Here is an 18,377-nt window from a genome sequence, read left to right as displayed (position 1 = left end):
GCAAAATGCTGAGGTGTTACTGGAACTGGCTGTGAGGAAGCATGAGGTCTAAACTGGCTCTTTGCCCTCTCCCCAGCTCCTGGCCACCTGTGAGGAACTTGACCCAGAGCTGGGAGCCACTCTCCTGCACTTCTCCAGGCCTGCTGTGGCTATGGAGCTGGAGGAAGAGCTGGAACTGTTCTGAGCAAGGGGCAGACACTGGCACAGCACAACACTCCAACCACACCTGCCAGGGCACACAAGATGCCACCTTTCTCACCTGGGCCTTTTTTTTTTTTCAAATTACTTTGTAAATAATTTATTACAAGCGTAACCATGAAGCTCTTGTTACAATAAAAAGTAGGTTACAAATTTCAGTTTAGACTTGCTTTGGGAATCATAATTATGGTTTGTTTGGGGTTTTTTTCCAAAACAAAATGTCTGCTTAAAGTTGTCCCACTGTCCTCTGTCCCCCTTGAGGCCCCAAGGGCACCTCTGTGCAGGCAGGGAACAGTTGTGGCCAACTTGGTTTCTATGTGTGCGTGGGGATGGGGACACAAAGGGGGTGCTGCCAATGTCCCTTCCCCTGGGATTAGACACTCTTAGTACAACACTGCTGAATCAGACGTGAGCATGGAAATCACAGCATGAGAACAAGCCTTTTCTGAGCAAGCTGAAGCTAATTCCGTGGAGTTCTCTGGGAGACTAAAACGTAGATTTAAATCTCCACTCTGCCGTACGGTTTCTACGGGGCTAGGCTGGGAATGGAGCCCCGTCCCTCTCAGGTGGGTTCCTGCTGCACAGTCACTTCTGGCTTCACCACCTGGTTCTCCGGAGTCCCTGAAGTAGTGAGGAGGAGGATGGGCTCTGGCTCCAGTGGCTTGGCTTTGTCCTGAGTCTGGGTCAGAGGGTGCACCATGGACATGTGGACGTTAAGGTTGTGGGCCTTCTCGAAGCGCTTCCCGCACTGGTCACAGGCGAACTCCAGCTCCGCCTCGGCCTTGTGTTTGGTCATGTGGTACTTGAGGGACGCGCGCTGGCGGCACTGGAACCCACAGATCTCACACCTGCAGGGCAAAAGGGGGCTCAGCATCTGACCCTGACTCACTCAGCCAGGGAGACCTCTGGAGCTGGAGCGGGTGTTGGGGATGGACATTTCACTGAATCACAGAATCCTGGAATGGTTTGGGTGGGAAGGGACCTTAAAGCTTATCTTGTCCCACCCCCTGCCATGGCCAGGGACACCTTCCACTAGACCAGGTTGTTCCAAGCCCTGTCCAACCTGGCCTTGAACACTCCCAGGGATGGGGCAGCCACAGCTTCTCTGGGCAACCTGTGCCAGGGCCTTCCCCCTTCCCAGGGCAGAATTTTTCCTCTGGCAGTGGGAAGTCATTCCCCACTGTCCTGTTCCTCCAGGCCATTGTCCAAAGTCCCTCTCTAGCTCTCTTGGAGCCCCTTTAGGCCCTGGAAGGGGCTTTAAGTTCTCTCTGGAGCCTTCTCTTCTCCAGGCCAAATATCCCCAGCTCTCTCAGCCTTTCCTCATAGGAGAGGTGTTCCATCCCTCTCCTCATTTATTCCATTTAAAGCAATTTGGCCAGGATGCTGCCAGCTACAGGCAGCATTTGTACCCCAGAATTCCTGTGCCAGAGGGACAGTGACTGATCCCTCTGATCCCCTTGCTGTGAGGGGAGGGTTGGAATCACTTACTGCAGGGGCTTCGCTCCCGAGTGCCGCATCTGATGGACTGAGAGGTGTTTGCGTTGCTTGAAGGTCTGCCCACACTCATCACAGATATAGTTCCGTACCTCTGCAAGGGGAACAGGAGATTCATGGAATCTGCCAATTCCTGGAACATGCACCACACACGCAGCTGCCCACACTCCCTGCTGGAGTCTGAATTCCTCCCCTGCCTTGCGTCCCCCACGTGAGGGGTTGTTCCAGGTTTACAGGCAGTCCTGCCCCCCTCCCAGAGCCCTCCCATGGCACCTCCAATCGTTGTGCTACGAGGCGTTGGGTGTTTGTGCCCTGTCCCCTGCTGGGACATACCTGTGTGGATGAGCTTGATGTGCCGCTGGAGGTACCTGTCGATCATGAACACCTTGTTGCAGCCTGGGTGAGGACAGGGCCTCTCCCGCACCTCTTCGTGGTGCTCCTTGATGTGTTTCTGCAAAGCAAGGACAGAGCTTCTGACAGGGAAAAGCTTGGATCCTCAGAAACAGAGACCACTATGTGAAAAAACAGGATTTGCATCCCAATCTACCCCTGGCAGCAGGGGCTTTAACCAGACACAGCGGAATCTGTTCCAAGGGCTGCTGTGAACCAATGGCAGCCTACCAAGACAGGAGGAGCAGGGAGAGGCAGAGCAGACTGGAAGAGGCTGGGATTCCCAGTCGGTTGCTTTTAGTGGCTCATTGCCTCTCACAGAGCAAGGCAGGGAATTAAACCCATTGGGGATCCTCTGCTCACATGGAAGTGACTCCATAGTACTGGAAGCTACTGGTTTGGGAGGGGAGCAGACCCCAGCTCACCTTCATGCCATCAGCCCCTCTGTAGACAGCGGTGCAGCCCTGGTAAGGACACTTGTAGATGGTGGGCAGCTCCTCCCTGGAAGCAGAGCTGTGTGAGGCAGTGCAGGCATGGGGCTGGGGCCCAGCCTCCCAGAGCCTCCTTACCGTTCACATTTGATTTTTTTTTTCCAGCCTGGCTTAGGCCCCGGCTTCTTCCTTATTTTGGGCTCTTCCACTTTCTTTGCTTCTTTGCTGTCGCTCTTCTTGCCAGAAACCCTCCAAAAAGGAATCAGGACAGTGGTTTAAGACTTGATCTTGATTTTAGTCCTCCCACCCAAGTGTCCCCCAGGTTGATGCTTAACCTGGCAAAGCAGGAGCACACACGGCCCCAGGTACACGAGCCAGGCTATGGCTGTGCTGGGCCTGGGGATCAGGGATGTGGCCCAGCTTCAGCCTGATGTGGGGCTTGGGGGCACCGCTGTGACCCCACAGGAATGTGTAGGGAACAAAGCCATAAGGAATGATGTGCTGGCCCTGCGGGGATGAGCACCAGCCCCCCCACCCTACCCCAAGAGCCCCTTACTTCTTGTCGGGGTAAGGCTCAAAGGAGTCATCTGAGGATTGCACGTTTCTCTTCTCACTTTCATCATCACTCAGGAAGTCCCTGAGAGAGAGAAGAAATCCTTTACCCACACAGCACCTGGATGGCCCTTGGGCACCAGCAGTTCCCTGTTCCCAGCATATCCATCCCCACCGCGGGGCATGGCAGCCACTCTGTGTCCTCCCCGGCCTCTCCTCAAGAGAGCAAAGACCCAAATCAGGTCCTTTTAGGACTAAATCTCTGCAAGAATAATCGAACCACTGTCAGGAGAACAAAAAAATGGCTGTTACTGAAAGGATCTATTCATGGGTGAGGATGTGGCTCCGCTTCCTCTACTGGGAGAAGGAATTTTGTGGAGCAAGAATGTCACATAATTGTCTGGCACAGGTTAATGAAGCTGCAGGTCATTCTGTGTTCCCTCAAATGTAGCAGCCACGTGGGTTTGGGTTTTTCTTTTTCCTTCTTTTACGTTTTAAGCCATGGAAGAAGCAATTAATTCCCAAAGCCAGGAAAGAGGCAATAAACTGTTGTGGCACTTTTAATGTGACAGCTGATAGTTCAGCTGATAGTTCACTCTGCACTTGGCCCTTTGGAATGCCTGGATTGGTGTATTTACAGCCCCACTCCAAATACTTGTGTTGGAAGGATTGAGCCAAATCTTTGCTCACACGGACTGTGGAGCTGCCAAGCTCCCTCCCGCTCCCACTTCCCAGTTAATCACTCTCCCCAGGAGCAAACGGGGCGGTTTCTCCACGTGCCACCCCGTGCCTGCATTCCAGCTCCCACTGCTCTCCCGCAGCCCCAGCCACAATGGGAATTGCTCCGAGGCTGAGGAGCTGGAACAGCGCCACCCAGACCAAGCGAGCCCCCGGCATGGCTTCTTCTCCAGATCAGAGAGGGGATGAAACAGTGCCAGGACTGCTGGAAGCAGCCACCAAACGCGAAGCACATGTGTGTGCAAACCCCTGCCAGCAGAGGAGGGGAGCTCAGAGCCTCAGTGCCAGGAGCCCCATGGCGGCCGTGGCAGAGCCGCCACTCCGGCACCGGTTCTGAGGGGCCGCCAGGGCCGGGGCGCTGGTGGAGAAAGAGCTCTGCGAGTTGGGGCAGTTCACACTGGCAAAGAAGACATTTAGGCTATTTTAAACCCACTCTTCTCTCACCCCTCAGAAAGGTCACTGAACTCGTCTTTTACCCGCTCATCCGACGTTGCAGACAGAACCTGCTTCCCACTCAACTGTCCTAGGGAATGAAGGAGAACATGGTGCGTTACAAGGAAAAGCAGCAGAGCCACGGCTGCCGAGGAGGAACCGACTGCTCTGGGTGTGCTCGGCGTGGTCACACCATGGGAAGGAAACACATGCTCCATGACAAATCAATGATTGTTTAAACCAGACTATGTCTGTGTGCTCAGAGATGGCTCTCCCTGCACTCTGGGACAGGACAGCCTTGGCCCTGCAGCTCCCAGAAGCAGCTTTTGGTTCCCCCTGTGACACCCATAATTGAAAGACTTGTCCCCAAGCAAGTCCCAGCTGCCATTCCTGTGTCCAGCAGCAGACATCTCCTGTGGATACTGGAGCTAAACACAGCCCCACTTCTGGAACTCAAAATAGGTATTAATTCCTCACTTATGAAAGTGGTGTTTGTGGCAGTTCAGAAGCAAACCCATGTTCACTCAGTCCAAGCCCACCCAGAAGTTTTCCTTTGGGGACAGAAGGGGCTCCTGGGGTTTGGCAGAAAGAAACATCTGGCAAAGGTGGTGCTGGAGAACCAGCAACTGCTCCACGCTGTGTCCCTGGGAAGAGCATGGCAGCAGGGTCTGGCCCCCCCATCAGAGGGGGAGCAGCACATGGGGAGAGAAGTATGACCCTGTGTTACCCTGTCCCTTCTGCAACACTCAGCCTACCCATCCCTAGTTGGAGCCAGTTCTCCGGGCAGTCAGCACTTCCCAGATGAATCTGCGTCCTCCCTGAGGAGCAGCAGTCTCCAAGAAGGGGGTCTACCCCCCATCGCTCTCTGGGCCACATCTCCAGCTCCCTTCCCTTCCCCAGAAGCCAGGAGGGAGATCAGGAGGCAAATCCCTTACCTGTGGCAGTGCTCAGCGGGGACACGGGTTGTGGCAGGGCCTGCTCCCGCACAGAGGCTGCGCTGTCCAGCTCCGAGCGGGATGGATCCCTGTCCTGCAGTGCCTCGTCCTCCACATCCAGTGGCACCGCCGTGGTCCCTTTGTTCGCGGGCTGCTGGCAAGGAGCTGTCCTTACTGGAGCATACTGGGCTTTGGGAGCAGGAACAGCCTCGGCATTGTCTGCTCCAGCCCCGTTGTCAGTCAAGCGCTGTTGTGCCGTGCCCTTGCTCCACTCGCGTTTGACAGCCAGGGCGTTGTCCACCAGCACGGTGCTGCAGTCCGAGGCCGTGTCCATGATGTAGTCGTGGCCGTCCCCGCAGCCCCACACAGCACGGATGATGCCGCAGTACTCGGAAGACAGGACACTCCGCAGGCCGGGCACCGAGGGGCAGCTCCCGGCGTGGGTGTGCGCCCATGTCACCAGGCTGTGCAGGCACTGCGGGCTGGACGTGATCAGGTCAACTGCGCAGGACAGAGGCAGCACAGTCAGGCCTGGGGACAGCGATTGGCAGCAGGGGACACAGAGGGGACAGGGATGTGGAACTGTTCCCCCCGGGGCTGCCCCAGAAGGCACGTGGGAGCCACTCTAAGGGGCTGCGCCCAGATGGGCTGGAGCGGGGCAGATCCAGCACCTGCCAGGATCAATGAGATTGGAAAAGACCTTTAGGATCATTGAGTCCAACCTGTGACCCATTATCACCTTGTCAACCAGACCAGAGCACTGAGTGCCACATCCAGTCTTTACTTAAAGACCTCCAGGGACGGTGATTCCACCACCTTCCTCCATCTTTCACTTCACAGCTGAAAGTACATTTCTGATTGTCCCCGGTGTCCAATAGCGGCTGGAACAGGCCTGGCACTGCCACCCAAACCCGCTCCACCTGCTCTTTGCACACCCAGGTGAGCTTGTGCCTGTTTGGCTCAGTTTGGGAAGGTGAGGATCCTCACAGGAGGCCAGAGGGAAGAAGGGGAACCATAACCAGCCGTGTCAAAGAACACCAGACCTGCCCTGCACATGGTCATTCCCCATCACCCATCAACCCCAGCTGGTGGCATGACAGAAGGAAAAAGGGAGCAGCTCCAGGAGCAGGCACTCACCCAGGCAGGAGGCACCTCCTTCCGTGCCCGGCTGTGCCAGGGCCGCGCCGCTCCTGCAAAAACCAGAGCAGCACAGTGGGGCTGGGGGGTCATGGAGGGACCACGTGGCACCACGCAGCACTGTGCAACACCGCGCTGCTCCTGGGACGGGAGAAAGGCCACCTACTTTCCTTTGGACCTGGCATGGCCCGTGGGTGAGGCGTTCACCCTCTGGATGAAGGTGCGGAGGACGCTGCGGCACTTGTAGAACTGGGCATGGCATTTCTTGCAGACGAACTGCGGCAGCGCCGGGTCCTGCCGCACCGCCACCCCCACCAGCCGCTGGAAGTCGGTGAAGAACACCTGGTCCACGCGCCGCTGCTTCTCCGAGTTCTCCCCCACCACGGGTACCTTCCCAAAGGCATTGCGCAGGCTCCTGGAGGAGAACTTCCCGTGGCACAGGCGACAGTACCCGGTGCTCAGGGCTCTGCCGATTCCTGCTGAGAGGGACCGAACTGCTGGGGAACAGCACCAACACACCCAGGATGTCCCCCTTCCCCTCATCTCTGCTAGGTGACAGAACTGACACACCTAGGATGTTCCCCTTCCCCTCATCCCTGCTGGATGACAGCACCCACACACGTGGGATATTCCCCTTCCCCTCATCCTGCTGCTTCCAAAGCCCTGCCTCCAGCAAAGCACAGAAAATCCAAGTAGGAAGAGACCTCCCTTCCCCCTGACCCTTCCCACACCGGCTGACCCAAAATCAGCCTTTCTGGCCCCAGTGTCCTAGTAGAGGAGCCTCCTCCTCACTGTGGTGTTGCTGGGGCTCTGCCAATGCCATCCCTCGGTTTCAGCAGTTCTTCCCCTTTCCTGGTGTTTATCTCCCAAATATTTACAGCCGGTGTCCTGTCCCTCGGCCATCCCAGCACTGGCTGTCCCGTTCCTCAACCCCTGGATAGTGCCCTGGAGCCGGGGACACGCAGCTCCTGACCCAGAGCAGCGGGGCAGGATGCAAAGTGTCTTCCAGTGCAGTGACCTGTGGCATTTCCATCCTGTGGAATACTCTCCATCCCTCCGCTGCACCCCGACTGTCTGCCAGCACAAGGAAAACCCCCGGCACAGCCTCCTTCCGGCCCTGATCCAACTCAGACACCCAACGGAGCCGTTTGAGATCCCAGTTATCTCCTGCCCCAGCCGCAATGTGCCCGGATATCGGCCATCCCCAAACCGGGGTGGCGGGAGGGTCCCGGTCACCTCCAAAGCCCAAACTGGGATGGCGGGAGGGTTCCGGTCGCCCATAAACCGGGATGGCAAGAGGGTCCCGGTCGCCCCTAAACCGGGGCAGGCAGCGGCCGAGTCCTCCGGGATGGCAGGGGGTTCCCCCGCTCATCCTCCCCGTCTGCCGAACCCCTCCTTACCTCGTCGTTACCGCCACCGGCACCCTCGGCGCTTCATAGGAGAAGAAATTCCCCACAAACAGGCAAATTCTGCCCCGTCGCGCGCTCGGCACCGCGCCCCGGGTCCAGGGGTCTGCCCCGGCGGTGCGGGGGCATGCGCTCGCCCATGCCCGGCCCCCGCGGACCCCATAGTCCGCCCCGGTACGCGGCTGGTCCCGACGGAGGCCCCGCAGCCGCTCCGGCCCCGGGGCAGCGGCGCCGGCCGTGTCCCCGCTTCCCCCGCCCCGCTCCCCGCGCCCGGGCCTCACCTGCCTCCGGGGCGCAGGCGGCGGCCGCGGGTGGCTCGGGGGGTGCGGTGGGCTCGGCGGCGCGGGCGGTGGTGCCGGAGGCTCGGCGGGGCGCGGGGGGGGCCCGGGGGCCGCCCGGGGCCGCCAGGAACCGCCCGCGCCGATCGCGCTTCATCGTCCCCGCCGGGCCCGGGGCTCCGCCCGCCCGCAGCGCCCCCGCCGGACGGGGGGACCCGCCGCGCGGTCCGTCCCACAGCACTCCGGGCGCGCCCGCGGCCCCAGCGCGCCGTTCCGGGCGGCCCCGCGGCCATGGCCGCGCCGGGGGGCGGCGAGGGGCCCGTGCCGGGCAGGGGGGGCCGCGGGCTGCAGGGAGCCATGAGGACGGCCAGCGGGGCCCTGGGCATGGACAGCGCCGGGCGGACACGGGTGAGCGCGGGGACGGGCGGGGAGGGACCCCCGGGCTCGGCTGCACCCCCGGGGCTGCGCCCCCCGGATCCTCCCGCACCTCCGGGGGTCATCCCTGGCCTCACCCCCCACCTCTCCGGGCTCACCCGCACCCTGCGGCTCCTCCTGCACCCCCGGGCTCCCCACGCATCCCTGGAGCTGCATCCCCGGTCTCCCCCCGCATCCCCGGTCTCGCACCGCATCCCCGGGGTTCGCCCCAGTGCTCGTCCCGCATCCCCGGTGTGTCCCCGCATCCGCGGGATCCTCCCGCATCCTCGGGCTCCCCCAGCCTCCCGTTTGGCCGCCCCGGCCCTGGTGTCCCCCGGAGGCCATGGAGTGCCCCGAGCTCTCCCCACCCCCGGACAGGCTGCGGGGTCTGGAGATCCCTGGGCTGCCCCCCGCCCCTCCCGGAGCCCCGACATCCCCGGGGAGGGCCCGATCCGGGTGGTGAGGGTCTCACGGGTGCCCCCCCGGACACCTCCCTGCTGCCAGCAGGGCCGGGGGTCCCGGGGTAGTCCCAGGGTGGTACCGGGGGTTCCAGCTGAGCCCTCACTTTGTAGGAGGCCTACATGGAGTACCTGAAGAGCATCACCCTCATCATGCAGGCCCTGCAGGAAGAGGCGGTGGGGACAGGTAGGGCAGGACCTCCGACCCCCCAGCCCTCCCCCAAACCAAGGGGGGTCAGTGGGTGGGACCCTGACACTCCCCTCCCCACAGAGAGCAGTGAGGGTGTCACACCCGACACCCCGAAGTTGCTGAAGCTGGCAGAGCAGTGCCTGGAGAGGGTCAAATCCATTGCAGCAGTGCTGGGTGAGTGATGTGATGGGGGGTCCCATTTTGGGGAACTGGGTCTCCCTCAGGACAGGGGCACAGCTGACCTGTCCTGTCCCCCTCCCCAGGGAAAGCCCAGGTGAAACCGGCTGTGCAGGAGAGGGGAGGGGGCCCTGCCCCCCTGCCCAGGCACCGCCGGGTCTGCTCAGACGAGGGGGGGAAGCTCTCGCCCTTCCTGCCCCCGGAGATCTTCCAGAAGCTGCAGATTGCAGAGGCACAGAGCGCTCGGAAGTACGGGGGTGGAACAGGGGGGTGGGACAGGGAGGGTGGTGTGGGCTGAGACATGGGGTGGGACATGAGGGGCTCAGACACGGGGGACTGGGACAGGGGGTGTTGGGACACAGGGTGGGACATGGGGGCTTGGACACAGAGGGATGGGACATAGGGAGCTGGCGTGGGCTGGGACACAAGGACTGGTGACTGCCCTACACATGCCTAGGGGGCCGTAGGGTGGGCTGGGACCCTGATGTGTCCCATGCTCTGTGGTGGGTGCTGAGGCCATTCCCACAGGGAGCTGACCCCGCTGGAAGAGGCGTCTCTGCAGAACCAGAAGCTGAAGGCGGCCTATGAGGCACGGGTGGCACGGCTGAACCCCAGCCAGTCCCTGCAGAAAACATCCCTGGCAAGTAGGGGGCTGAGGAGGGGCTGGGAGCAGATAGAGCTGGACAGAGCTGGCAGGGAGAGTGTCCCTGCAGTGCCTGGGGGACCCTCTGCTCCCCACTGTGGGATGTGTGGGGGGGGTGTGTTCCCAACACTCCCCTGCTCCACAGACACTGTCCCTGCAGCGGCAGATGATGGAGAACCTGGTGATTGCCAAGGCCCGGGAGGAGACTGTATCCTTCCCATGGGGATTGCTCTGAGGGCCAGCTCTGGCAGAGCCTCTGCCCTGTCCTTGGTGTCACCAATCCCTCACAGGCCTTTGGGGTCCTGGCTTGGGGGATGGAGGGGGATGGAGGAGGGTGAAGGGCTGATCCAGCCCCAGGTTGTCGGTGTGGGGGCTCCAGACCCTTAACTGAGCTGTGGCCCAGCTGCAGCGCAAGATGGAGGAGCGGCGGCTGCGGCTGCAGGAGGCAGCAAACCGGTGAGTGGGGATGTCACCACGGGGACCCCAGGGCCAGGGACATCCTGGCAGTGCCCTCACCAGCCCGGGGTGTCCCAGGAGGTTCTCCAGCAATGTGGCCCTCACCCCTGAGGAGCAGGAGCAGCGAGAGCTCTACGCTGCCATCCTCGAATACGAGCAGGACCATGTGAGTGTGTGCTGGGGGCTGCTGAAAGAGAGCGGGGGCCTGTACTAGGGGGCAGGGGGCCATGCCATGGGGCAGGAGACCTTGCCATTCCCATAACCAGCCATGGACGCTCCCCAGGACTGGCCCAGGCAGTGGAAGGCCCAGCTGAAGCGGAGCCCGGCGGATCTCTCTGTGGTGTCAGGGCTCTTCTCCTGCCTCCTCAGGTATTGCTGGGGTGGGTAGGGCCCTGCCCCGAGTGGGGAGGCCATGGCCATGTGCCAGTGCCCCCCACCCACTGTGCCCCTCTGCCTGCAGCTCCCCCGAGCACCCGATCTCGCAGCTCCTGCGGCGGCTGCAGTGCACGGTGTACGCCCGCCTGTACCCTGCTGTCAGCCAGGGCCCCGCTGACGCCTCCCCCGCCTCCCCCTCGGGCCTCTCCTTCCTGTCACTGGATGTGGGGGGCGCAGGGGGCTCTTCCCTGCCTGCTGAGCCGGGGGGTCGCCGGCTCCGCGCCTCCCGCAGCCTGCACTGCATGTTCTCGGTGCCTGAGCACGGCCCGGCTGCGCTGCGGCACAGCCAGTCCAGCACCCCCCTCGCTGACGCTGGCACCCTGGGGCCTGCAGGAGCTCCCCAGACCCCCCGGGAGAGCTCCTTTGAGGACCTGGAGCGGTTCCTGGCATCCCCTGAGGGCTGGGCCCCCGCGGAGCCCCCGGCTGGCCCTGGGCAGGACACGGCGCTGCCAGAGCTGCTGAAGGGCATTGTGAGGGACATCCACAACGCCATTGGTGAGGGGCAGCCGAAGGAGTGGGGGCAGGATGGGGGCTGTCTGTGGGCTCTCCTGCAACTCGTTTTGACTCGAGGTGCAGGGTGGGCAGGATGGGGGGTACAAGTGTGCTGCGTGACTTGCCCTCCCCAGACAGGCTGCTGGCCCTGACCCTGCTGGCCTTCGAGGGGCTCGGTACCACCGCCGGCAAGGACCAGTGCCTGGCCTGCCTGGAGGAGGCCTTCTTTCCCCCACTCTGGGCCCCGCTCCTGGCCCTCTACAGGTACCATGACCCACCCTGGGGATGCCAGGCCCCGTCACCCCCTCCCGGCAGCCCCTCCCTTACTGTGTGCCCCCAGGGCTGTGCACCGGCCCCGTGAGGCGGCCCTGGCACTCAGCATGGAGCGGCACCGGCATGCCAGCCCCGCCGACATGGGGCTGGCCTCCCGCCTCTTCCCCATGGCCCCCGGCCGCCCCCCCTACGCCTCCGCAGTGCAGGACCTGCGGCTCATCCCGCTGGAGACCTGTCCCCGCAGGAAGCTGGAGTGCATTGGTGAGTCGGAGGGGAAATGGGTCGGGGGGAACGGGGATTGGCAGGTGACCCTGAGCACCCACCCTGTGCCACAGTGCGAGCCCTGCGTGGCATCTGCGAGTGTGCTGAGGAGTACTGCGGTGCCCGGGACACCCGGACCCCTGCCTCGGCCGCCATGTGAGTGCAAGGGGCACAGGGGGCAGGCCAGGCTCATGGCCAGGCAGAGCTGGGGGAGGGAGAGGGGCAGGTGTGGGGCTGAGAGTTTCTACGGCTGGTGTTGGGGCCCCAGTCCCCATTGCCACCGTGGCTGACGATCCCTGTTGTCCCAGTGGGGCAGATGACCTGCTGCCCATCCTGTCCTACGTGGTGCTGCAGGCAGGGCTGCCCCAGTTGCTCTCCGAGTGTGCTGCCCTGGAGGAGTTCATCCATGAGGGGTACGTGCTGGGGATGCTGGGCCATGCAAGCACCCCTGGGCTGGGGACACTGTCACTCCTCCCAGGACAGGGCTGCCGGAGTGGGAGGTGTGGGGAGGGAACATGGGTGGGAGCAGCAGGTCTTGTGAGCACAGGGCTGCGGGGTGGTGGCCATGGTGGTGTGGTGGCTGTGATGATGTCCTGGCCACAGCAGTGCCCCAGCCATGATGGCACAGTGGCTGTGATGGTATCCCAGCCATAATGATGTCCCAGCTGTGGTGGTGTCCTGGCTGTGATGGCATGGTGGCTGTAGCAGTGTGCTGACCACGGCAGAGTCCTGGCCACGACATTGTGATAGCAGTGTCAGTGTCCTGGCCATGGCTGTGTCCCAGCCATGATGGCATGGTGATGCTGACAGTGCAATGGCCATGATGGTGGTGTGGTGGCTGTGATGGTGTCTCAACCATGGCAGTGTCCCAGCTATGATGGCACTGTGTTGGGTGCGGTGGCCATGGCAGTGTCCGGGTGGTGCCAATGTCCCAGCGGTGCCAGTGTCCTGGTGGTGCCAGGTACCCGGTGTCCCCTTGGTGACAGTGTGGCGGGTGTGGATGCAGGTACCTGATCGGGGAGGAGGGGTACTGCCTGACGTCCCTGCAGAGCGCCCTGTCCTACGTGGAGTCCCTGCAGTGAGGAGGGGGCAGCGGAGGACCCCCGACACCGCCGGGCAGGTGCTGACCGCCCCCGGGTCCTCCCGGGCGCGGGGGGGCGCTGTCGCGCTGGTCAGCCCCGCCCCGGGGGCGGAGCCACGGGCGACTCGCGCGTTCCGGGCCGGGGAGCGCGGAAGGGGAACGGGAGCGGCCGGGACCGGCAGGTGGAGGGGACCGCGGCCGGGGAAGGACACCGGAGGTGGCTGTGAACTGGGACCGTGGGCTGGCGGGGGGAAACGGGGCCGGGGGGCCCTCGTCGGCCGGAGTTCCGGTGCTGAGGCTTTGGCTGGGGGTCCTCACAGGTTTGGGGGGATGCCAAGCTGGGAGAGTCTCACGGGTCTGAGTGCCGGGGCTTCAGGGTCTGGGGTCACAGAGGTTCTGAGTCTCACAGGCGTGGGGGCCCAGGGTCTGGGGTCTCAGGGGCCCTGGGGTGCCAGAGCACGGGGTTTGGGTGCGGAGTGGGGTCTCACGCTGCGGTACCCCCAGGATGTGTGCGGGCTCGGCGATGCGGCAGGAGCACAGGCAGGAGTACGGGCAGGAGTTCCGGCAGGAGTTCCACCAGGAGTACCGGCGGTGCCTGGAGCAGGAATTCGGCCCCGCCGGGCCCTGCCCGGACCCCGCGGTGGCGGAGCGGCTGCGGCAGCGGCTGCGGCGGGAGCCGGCGCTGCTCGGGGCCCTGCAGGAGGACGGCCCGGCCCTGCTGGCCCGGGGGCTGCGGGGCCAGCCCGACCCTGAGCTGGCGCTGCGGGGCCTGGCTGGCGCCTTCCGGCTGCTGGAGCTGGCAGCCCTCAACCTCTACCTCTTCCCGTGGCGCCGGGAGTTTGGCACCATCCAGGTGAGCCCCGCGGTGCTGGGGGGATGCTCTGGGGGTCTCCTGACACCTCCAGCCATGCCCCCGCTTTCCCTGCAGACCTTCTCCGGCGCCTTCGTGCACCTGCTGCGCCCGGCGCTTCCCGAGGCCGACCTGCTGCGGAGTCTGGGCCGCCTGGGCTACGAGCAGCGGGACCAGCACCGCCTGGCTGTGGCCCGGCCGCCCCCGGGGCCGGTGCTGATCGCAGCCGCTGCCGGATTCCTGTGCTGCCGGCTGGAGTGCGAGATCCTGGGGGAGCTGGCGCTGCAGCTGCAGCCACGCCAGCCCTGTGCCGAGGAGCTGCTGGAGGCACGGCACCGGGCCAGGGATGGGCAGAGCTGCCTGGAGCTGCTGCGGGACCCAGGGATGCAGTGTGGGGCGGCTGCTGACTGCATAGATCTGTACCGGGACACACTGGACATCCCCGAGGACATGGGGGGCGAGGACACAGCCCCCCCAGCACTGTGGAGGGACCCTCAGGACGTGCCCATGAGGGGCTGGGGACACTGCAATGAGCCGGAGCCTGTGGGCAGTGCTGAGCCAGACACCTCTCACCTCTTCCTGGAGCAGGAGTTTGCAGGGGGCAGCAGAAGCCCCCAAGTGCTGGGGGAGCCCCAGGATTGCCCCCAGGATGCCCCGGAGCTGCCTTGCTACCAGCTGCACTCGTGCCTGCGCCGGGGCACGCTGCCCTCGTACTGCTGCAGCACCTGCCGGCAGCTGCACACAGGGGGCTGTGCCACAGGCCGTGCCTGCCGCAGCCGGCACCACGGGCAGGAGCTGCGCGGGGAGCGCCAGCAGCGGCTCTGGCTGCAGCGCACGGAGCTGGACATGCTGCTGGCCGATGGCTCTGGACCCCACTCCTAATACTGCTGGTGGAAGGGCACAGGAGGGGCATGGCCACTGCCTGGCCCTTGCAGCAGGAAGGGAACAGGAACAGCCACGGCTTGGCACAAGGACGCTGGACTCATCAACCCCCCTGAGATGGCAGTGCCTGTGCTGGGCTCTAGGAGGAGAGGCCCTGCTCCAGCCCCAGTGCTCCCACTGTAAATGACTCCATGCATCAGTAAAGCAGCTGCCTCAGTGTGGGGGTCTCCTGTCCTGGGGAGGGGTGATCTGGATGCCTGGTCCTAGGGTAGGGACAGGGCCTGTGGTGACAGCCAACAGCATGGCCCCCTGGGAGCAGCTCCTGCCTCCCCCAGGGGAGTAGGGCCAGGATCCACTTAAAGAGGGGCACAGCCTAGGGTGTCACAGAGGTGTCCTCATGCCAAGGATCTCCTTGTCCCCAGAGAGGGATGTGGGGCACACAGGAAGCATAGCAAGGCCGTGGTTTCTCCCAGTGCCTCTGGCACCAAGGCACAAGGCCATTCACTCCTCCTGTTACCGCTGACATGTTTTTATTGACAGCAAAGTCAGGGTTCCCCCCACAGGCAGCACTGGCTGAGCCCCCCCTGGGACAGGACTGACCCTGCTAATCACAGAGGGCTCTGGGCCCTGTCTCTCCACTCTCCTTTCTCTGGTGCTGCGCTCCCCCAGCCCCAGACTGGAACCTGCTAGTCCCCTCCAGGGAAATGGATCTGGGAGGTGTGCTGGGAACAGACAGAGCCCACAGTGGCAGGGCTGTTGGGCCAAGGGAGGATGTCCCAGCTGGGACACACTGTGCCTGCCCCCATGGATCAGCTCAGGGCTTGCTCCGTTTGGCCTGGCTCTCTGGCCCCGTGCCCGCTGCCCGCTTGTTGCGGTGATGTGGGAAGGTGGGCATCAGCTCCGGCTCACAGGCTGCAGGGCACAGAGGGGGTCAGCAGGGCCCAGAGCCCCCCAGCCCGGCCCCAGGAGGGGGGTACTTACGCAGGGGCTTCTCCTTGAAGTAGGAGCTCTCCAGGCAGTCCTTGGCTGTGGCCCTGTGGGGACAAGGGGATGTGACAGATACCCCCACCCTAGCCCAGGGGACAGTGTGAGGCAGGTTCCCTGCCCTGCCTGGCTCATACCTCTTCTTGGGATCATACATGAAGAGAAAGTTGAGCAGACGCAGCCCAGCCTCTGACAGCCAGGGGAATCTGTGCTTCAGGTTGTTGTAGGGCTGCTTCCGGAGGGTGTACTGGCTGGCCAAGGGCAGCTTGGAGAAACCCTGGGGGAGTCAAGAGTGTGAGGAGGGGGCAGGGAGCAGGCAGGGATTGGCAGGGAGAGCAGGCAGGACTGGCAGGGAGCTCTCACTGGCCAGATGTTCTCGTTGGGCGTCCCCAGCAGCTGCACGATGAGGTCGATCTGGTGGATCTCGGAGGTGCCTGGCAGCAGTGGTTTGTGTGCCAGCAGCTCGGCCAGGATGCAGCCCACGGCCCTGAGGAGCACAGGAGGAGCTCCCCATTAACCCCCACCCTGGTTTGCAGCCCCTCCCCAGCCCCCGCCTGGGCAGCCCCCCTTACCACATGTCGATGCTGGTGGTCTGGGTGGTCATGCCCAGTAGCAGCTCCGGCGCACGGTACCTGCACAGGTGACGCTCCGTGGCAGAGCCGGCCCCGCTGTGAGCCACCCCTGCCCCGCTGTGGGGACTCACCCCCGGCATGGCCACTCACCACAGCGTCACCACTTTGGGGGTCATGGGCTTGGGGGGCATCCCGTAGGTGCGAGCCAGGCCGAAATCAGCTGCAACAGAGACTCTGGATCAGGAGGGAGCCGAACTCTGAGCTCCGGCCATGGCATGGAGCAGATGGAGCTGCCAGCACTCACCTATCTTCACACAGCCCTTGTCAGTCATCAGCAGGTTGGAGACCTTCAGGTCCCTGTGAGGCACAGAGTGGCTGCTCAGCACCATCCTCAGCATGGCTCCTCCGCACCCTGGAGCTGAGCCATGATGAGGAGAAGCCAATCCCATCATTCCAGGGCCTCCCTGCCCTGCTGGTGCTTCCACATGGAGCCACTGATGGGCACCAAACCCTCAACCGGAGCTGCTCAGTCCCGGGCTGTGGGAGGTGTCCCCTGACACCCCCTTCCCCCACCAGCTCCATCCTGCTGCTCCTACCTGTGGATGATGTAGTTCTCGTGGAGGTACTGCAGGCCCTTGAGCACCTGCAGGATGATACACTTCACCTGCAGACAGAGACAGGAGCTCCAATCTCTGCGGGAGCAGCCCCTTCTGAGAAAACCCCTGGAGGTCAAACCCACCGGGGTGTCCTGCAGTCCCCCCATCCCCATGTCCTCCCAAGGGTTCTGGGGGGGCACTTTCTCCCAGCTCCATTTCCCTGCCGGTCTGCTCCACCCCAAAATCCAGGCTGGAAAGTTCTTGGAGGCTTCTGTGAGAGCCCACACTCCCTCAGAATCCCTGGAGTCCCCCAGCACAAGGTCCAGGGAGTCCCCTGTGGTGCTGGGGGTGTTTTGGTGGGAGTGACAGCATTCTCTCAGGGATGCTGGACCCAAATCCTGACCCACCTCATACCTGAGCCTCCGAGAAAGGCGTCTGCATGTTCTCCAGGAGGCTAGCCAGGTCCTGCTCACAGTAACCCATCACCAGGAAAATACTGTCAGAGACAAAACATGGTCAGAGCTCCCCCAGAACAGGTCTGTGTGCTGAGGGGGCTCAAGGGCTGAGGGGGGCTGGAGGGCAGAGGGAGGACAAAAGAGGGGACTCTTTGCTCTCACCTCTCCAGGTGGTTCCCCACAACCACCTCTTTCAGCTCCACGATGTTGGGGTGCCGGAGCTGCAGGAGCAGGGTGATCTCCCGCAGGCTGCTGATGGGCATTCCTGCGGGGAGGGATGAACAACTGCTTCAGGACGGCTCGGAGCCAGAGCTGGAGCTGCGGCAGCCCCCGTTCCCTTCCTTCGTTCTGTACCATCTTTCTCGTTGTCCATCCGCACCTTCTTCAGCGCCACCGTCTCGTCCGTCAGTGTGTCCCGGGCGCGGTCTGGGGGCAGCACAGACCACGCACATGTGGTTTGTCCCGACCGCCGCTGAGGAGCAGCCGCAGCCTCGGTCCCCCCAGCCCAACGCGCCCCCGCGGGGGTGGAACTGGGTGGGCTCAAGGACCCTCCCCACCCCAACCGTGCCGCGATTCTGTGAGGGGCAAGGGCTTCTCACTCACACACGATGCCGTACGTGCCCTCTCCAATCCGGTTCAGCTTTTCGAACTCCTTCACGCTGCGGCACCGGCCCAGCTGGAACCAAAGAGCCGCGTCCAGGCGGTGCCGCCCCGGAGGCTCGTCACCGGGACCCCCCACGCGCTCTCTCACACCCCGGGGGACCCGCTGCGCTCACCCGGTCGGCGGCCGGCACCTCGAAGAAGCCATCGCCGCGCAGGCGGCGCAGCCGGAGCGGCTCCAGCTCGGGCTCGGCCGGTGCCGGTCCCGGCTCGGGCGGTCCCGGGTCAGCCGCCGCCGTCGTGTCCGCCATGGCGGAGCCCGCCCTGCGCATGCGCCGTGCCTCCTGCACGCAGGCCCCCCACCTACCCTCGTTGCCCCTGGCAACGGTTGCTCGGGAGAGACCAATAGCGGCCTTGTCCTTACATGGCCCCGCCCCTCTGTAGTCCCGACAGTGCCGGCCCGTCCCAGCCGGACCCCGCCCCCGATGTGTGATCACGCCCCGAGATATGGTCCCGCCCATGTTTAACCACGCCTATCTGTGCATTGGCCACGCCTCCATACCAGTG

General features: G+C 63.4%; 5 protein-coding genes across 7 annotated transcripts in view; 3 read left to right on the top strand and 2 right to left on the bottom strand.

Moving 5' to 3' along the window:
• The window catches only part of FANCA (FA complementation group A), a 33,126-nt gene extending 32,770 nt beyond the window's left edge, over positions 1-356 (top strand). For both annotated transcript variants that reach the window (XM_027744566.2, XM_027744565.2), the window contains exon 42: positions 77-356. In XM_027744566.2, coding sequence (XP_027600367.2) covers positions 77-184 — 108 coding nt within the window. In that variant the 3' untranslated portion in view covers positions 185-356. The remainder of the gene's footprint in view (positions 1-76) is intronic.
• On the bottom strand, positions 283-8,152 carry ZNF276 (zinc finger protein 276). The gene is made up of 11 exons (XM_027744570.2): positions 7,995-8,152; positions 6,474-6,783; positions 6,308-6,360; positions 5,171-5,671; positions 4,248-4,326; positions 3,070-3,150; positions 2,652-2,762; positions 2,508-2,583; positions 2,026-2,143; positions 1,687-1,786; positions 283-1,046 (listed from the first exon to the last, which is right to left on the bottom strand). Exons 1-11 carry the CDS (start codon positions 8,146-8,148, stop codon positions 761-763), a joined length of 1,869 nt encoding a protein of 622 aa, XP_027600371.2. The 5' UTR covers positions 8,149-8,152; the 3' UTR covers positions 283-760.
• A 110-nt stretch (positions 8,153-8,262) lies between these two features.
• Positions 8,263-13,461, top strand: VPS9D1 (VPS9 domain containing 1). Its single transcript, XM_027744569.2, has 16 exons — positions 8,263-8,399; positions 8,978-9,050; positions 9,135-9,227; positions 9,317-9,479; positions 9,759-9,870; positions 10,019-10,081; positions 10,277-10,329; positions 10,408-10,495; positions 10,613-10,698; positions 10,790-11,259; positions 11,391-11,520; positions 11,597-11,790; positions 11,865-11,946; positions 12,099-12,203; positions 12,797-12,910; positions 13,376-13,461. Exons 1-15 carry the CDS (start codon positions 8,283-8,285, stop codon positions 12,870-12,872), a joined length of 1,905 nt encoding a protein of 634 aa, XP_027600370.1. The 5' UTR covers positions 8,263-8,282; the 3' UTR covers positions 12,873-12,910; positions 13,376-13,461.
• Positions 13,395-14,603, top strand: SPATA2L (spermatogenesis associated 2 like). Its single transcript, XM_027744553.2, has one exon. The coding sequence runs from the start codon at positions 13,395-13,397 to the stop codon at positions 14,601-14,603; it is 1,209 nt and encodes a 402-aa protein (XP_027600354.1).
• A 513-nt stretch (positions 14,604-15,116) lies between these two features.
• On the bottom strand, positions 15,117-18,174 carry CDK10 (cyclin dependent kinase 10). 2 transcript variants are annotated; one of them, XM_027744571.2, is made up of 13 exons: positions 17,987-18,174; positions 17,814-17,886; positions 17,565-17,636; positions 17,373-17,475; positions 17,170-17,251; positions 16,756-16,823; positions 16,464-16,516; positions 16,310-16,379; positions 16,160-16,219; positions 15,951-16,074; positions 15,725-15,864; positions 15,585-15,637; positions 15,117-15,515 (listed from the first exon to the last, which is right to left on the bottom strand). In XM_027744571.2, exons 1-13 carry the CDS (start codon positions 18,140-18,142, stop codon positions 15,418-15,420), a joined length of 1,152 nt encoding a protein of 383 aa, XP_027600372.1. In that variant the 5' UTR covers positions 18,143-18,174; the 3' UTR covers positions 15,117-15,417. The 2 variants fall into 2 exon arrangements, with proteins under 2 accessions (XP_027600372.1, XP_039240401.1); XM_039384467.1 differs by lacking the exon at positions 17,814-17,886 and having other exon boundaries at positions 17,987-18,169.
• Between the last annotated feature and the right edge of the window lie 203 nt (positions 18,175-18,377).

Source organism: Pipra filicauda, unplaced genomic scaffold, assembly GCF_003945595.2.
Source record: "Pipra filicauda isolate LSUMZ 115617 unplaced genomic scaffold, ASM394559v2 scaffold357_size738173_pilon, whole genome shotgun sequence".
Classification (NCBI taxonomy): Eukaryota; Metazoa; Chordata; class Aves; order Passeriformes; family Pipridae; genus Pipra; species Pipra filicauda.
This window is presented reverse-complemented; position numbering and strand designations above follow the sequence as displayed.

Excerpts from the sequence above, each read along its gene's own strand:
- ZNF276 (XM_027744570.2), bottom strand. The coding sequence starts at position 8,148 with ATGAAGCGCGATCGGCGCGGGCGGTTCCTGGCGGCCCCGGGCGGCCCC. Across the intron at positions 2,763-3,069 it reads GAGCCTTACCCCGACAAGAA|GGTTTCTGGCAAGAAGAGCG; the intron begins GTAAGGGGCTCT and ends TCCTTTTTGGAG. Across the intron at positions 2,144-2,507 it reads GAGGGGCTGATGGCATGAAG|AAACACATCAAGGAGCACCA; the intron begins GTGAGCTGGGGT and ends CTTGCTTTGCAG.
- VPS9D1 (XM_027744569.2), top strand. The coding sequence starts at position 8,283 with ATGGCCGCGCCGGGGGGCGGCGAGGGGCCCGTGCCGGGCAGGGGGGGC. Across the intron at positions 8,400-8,977 it reads ACAGCGCCGGGCGGACACGG|GAGGCCTACATGGAGTACCT; the intron begins GTGAGCGCGGGG and ends CTCACTTTGTAG. Across the intron at positions 10,082-10,276 it reads CCAAGGCCCGGGAGGAGACT|CTGCAGCGCAAGATGGAGGA; the intron begins GTATCCTTCCCA and ends GCTGTGGCCCAG.
- SPATA2L (XM_027744553.2), top strand. The coding sequence starts at position 13,395 with ATGCGGCAGGAGCACAGGCAGGAGTACGGGCAGGAGTTCCGGCAGGAG.
- CDK10 (XM_027744571.2), bottom strand. The coding sequence starts at position 18,142 with ATGCGCAGGGCGGGCTCCGCCATGGCGGACACGACGGCGGCGGCTGAC. Across the intron at positions 15,638-15,724 it reads ATGTATGATCCCAAGAAGAG|GGCCACAGCCAAGGACTGCC; the intron begins GTATGAGCCAGG and ends TTGTCCCCACAG. Across the intron at positions 15,516-15,584 it reads CTTCAAGGAGAAGCCCCTGC|CCTGTGAGCCGGAGCTGATG; the intron begins GTAAGTACCCCC and ends TGTGCCCTGCAG.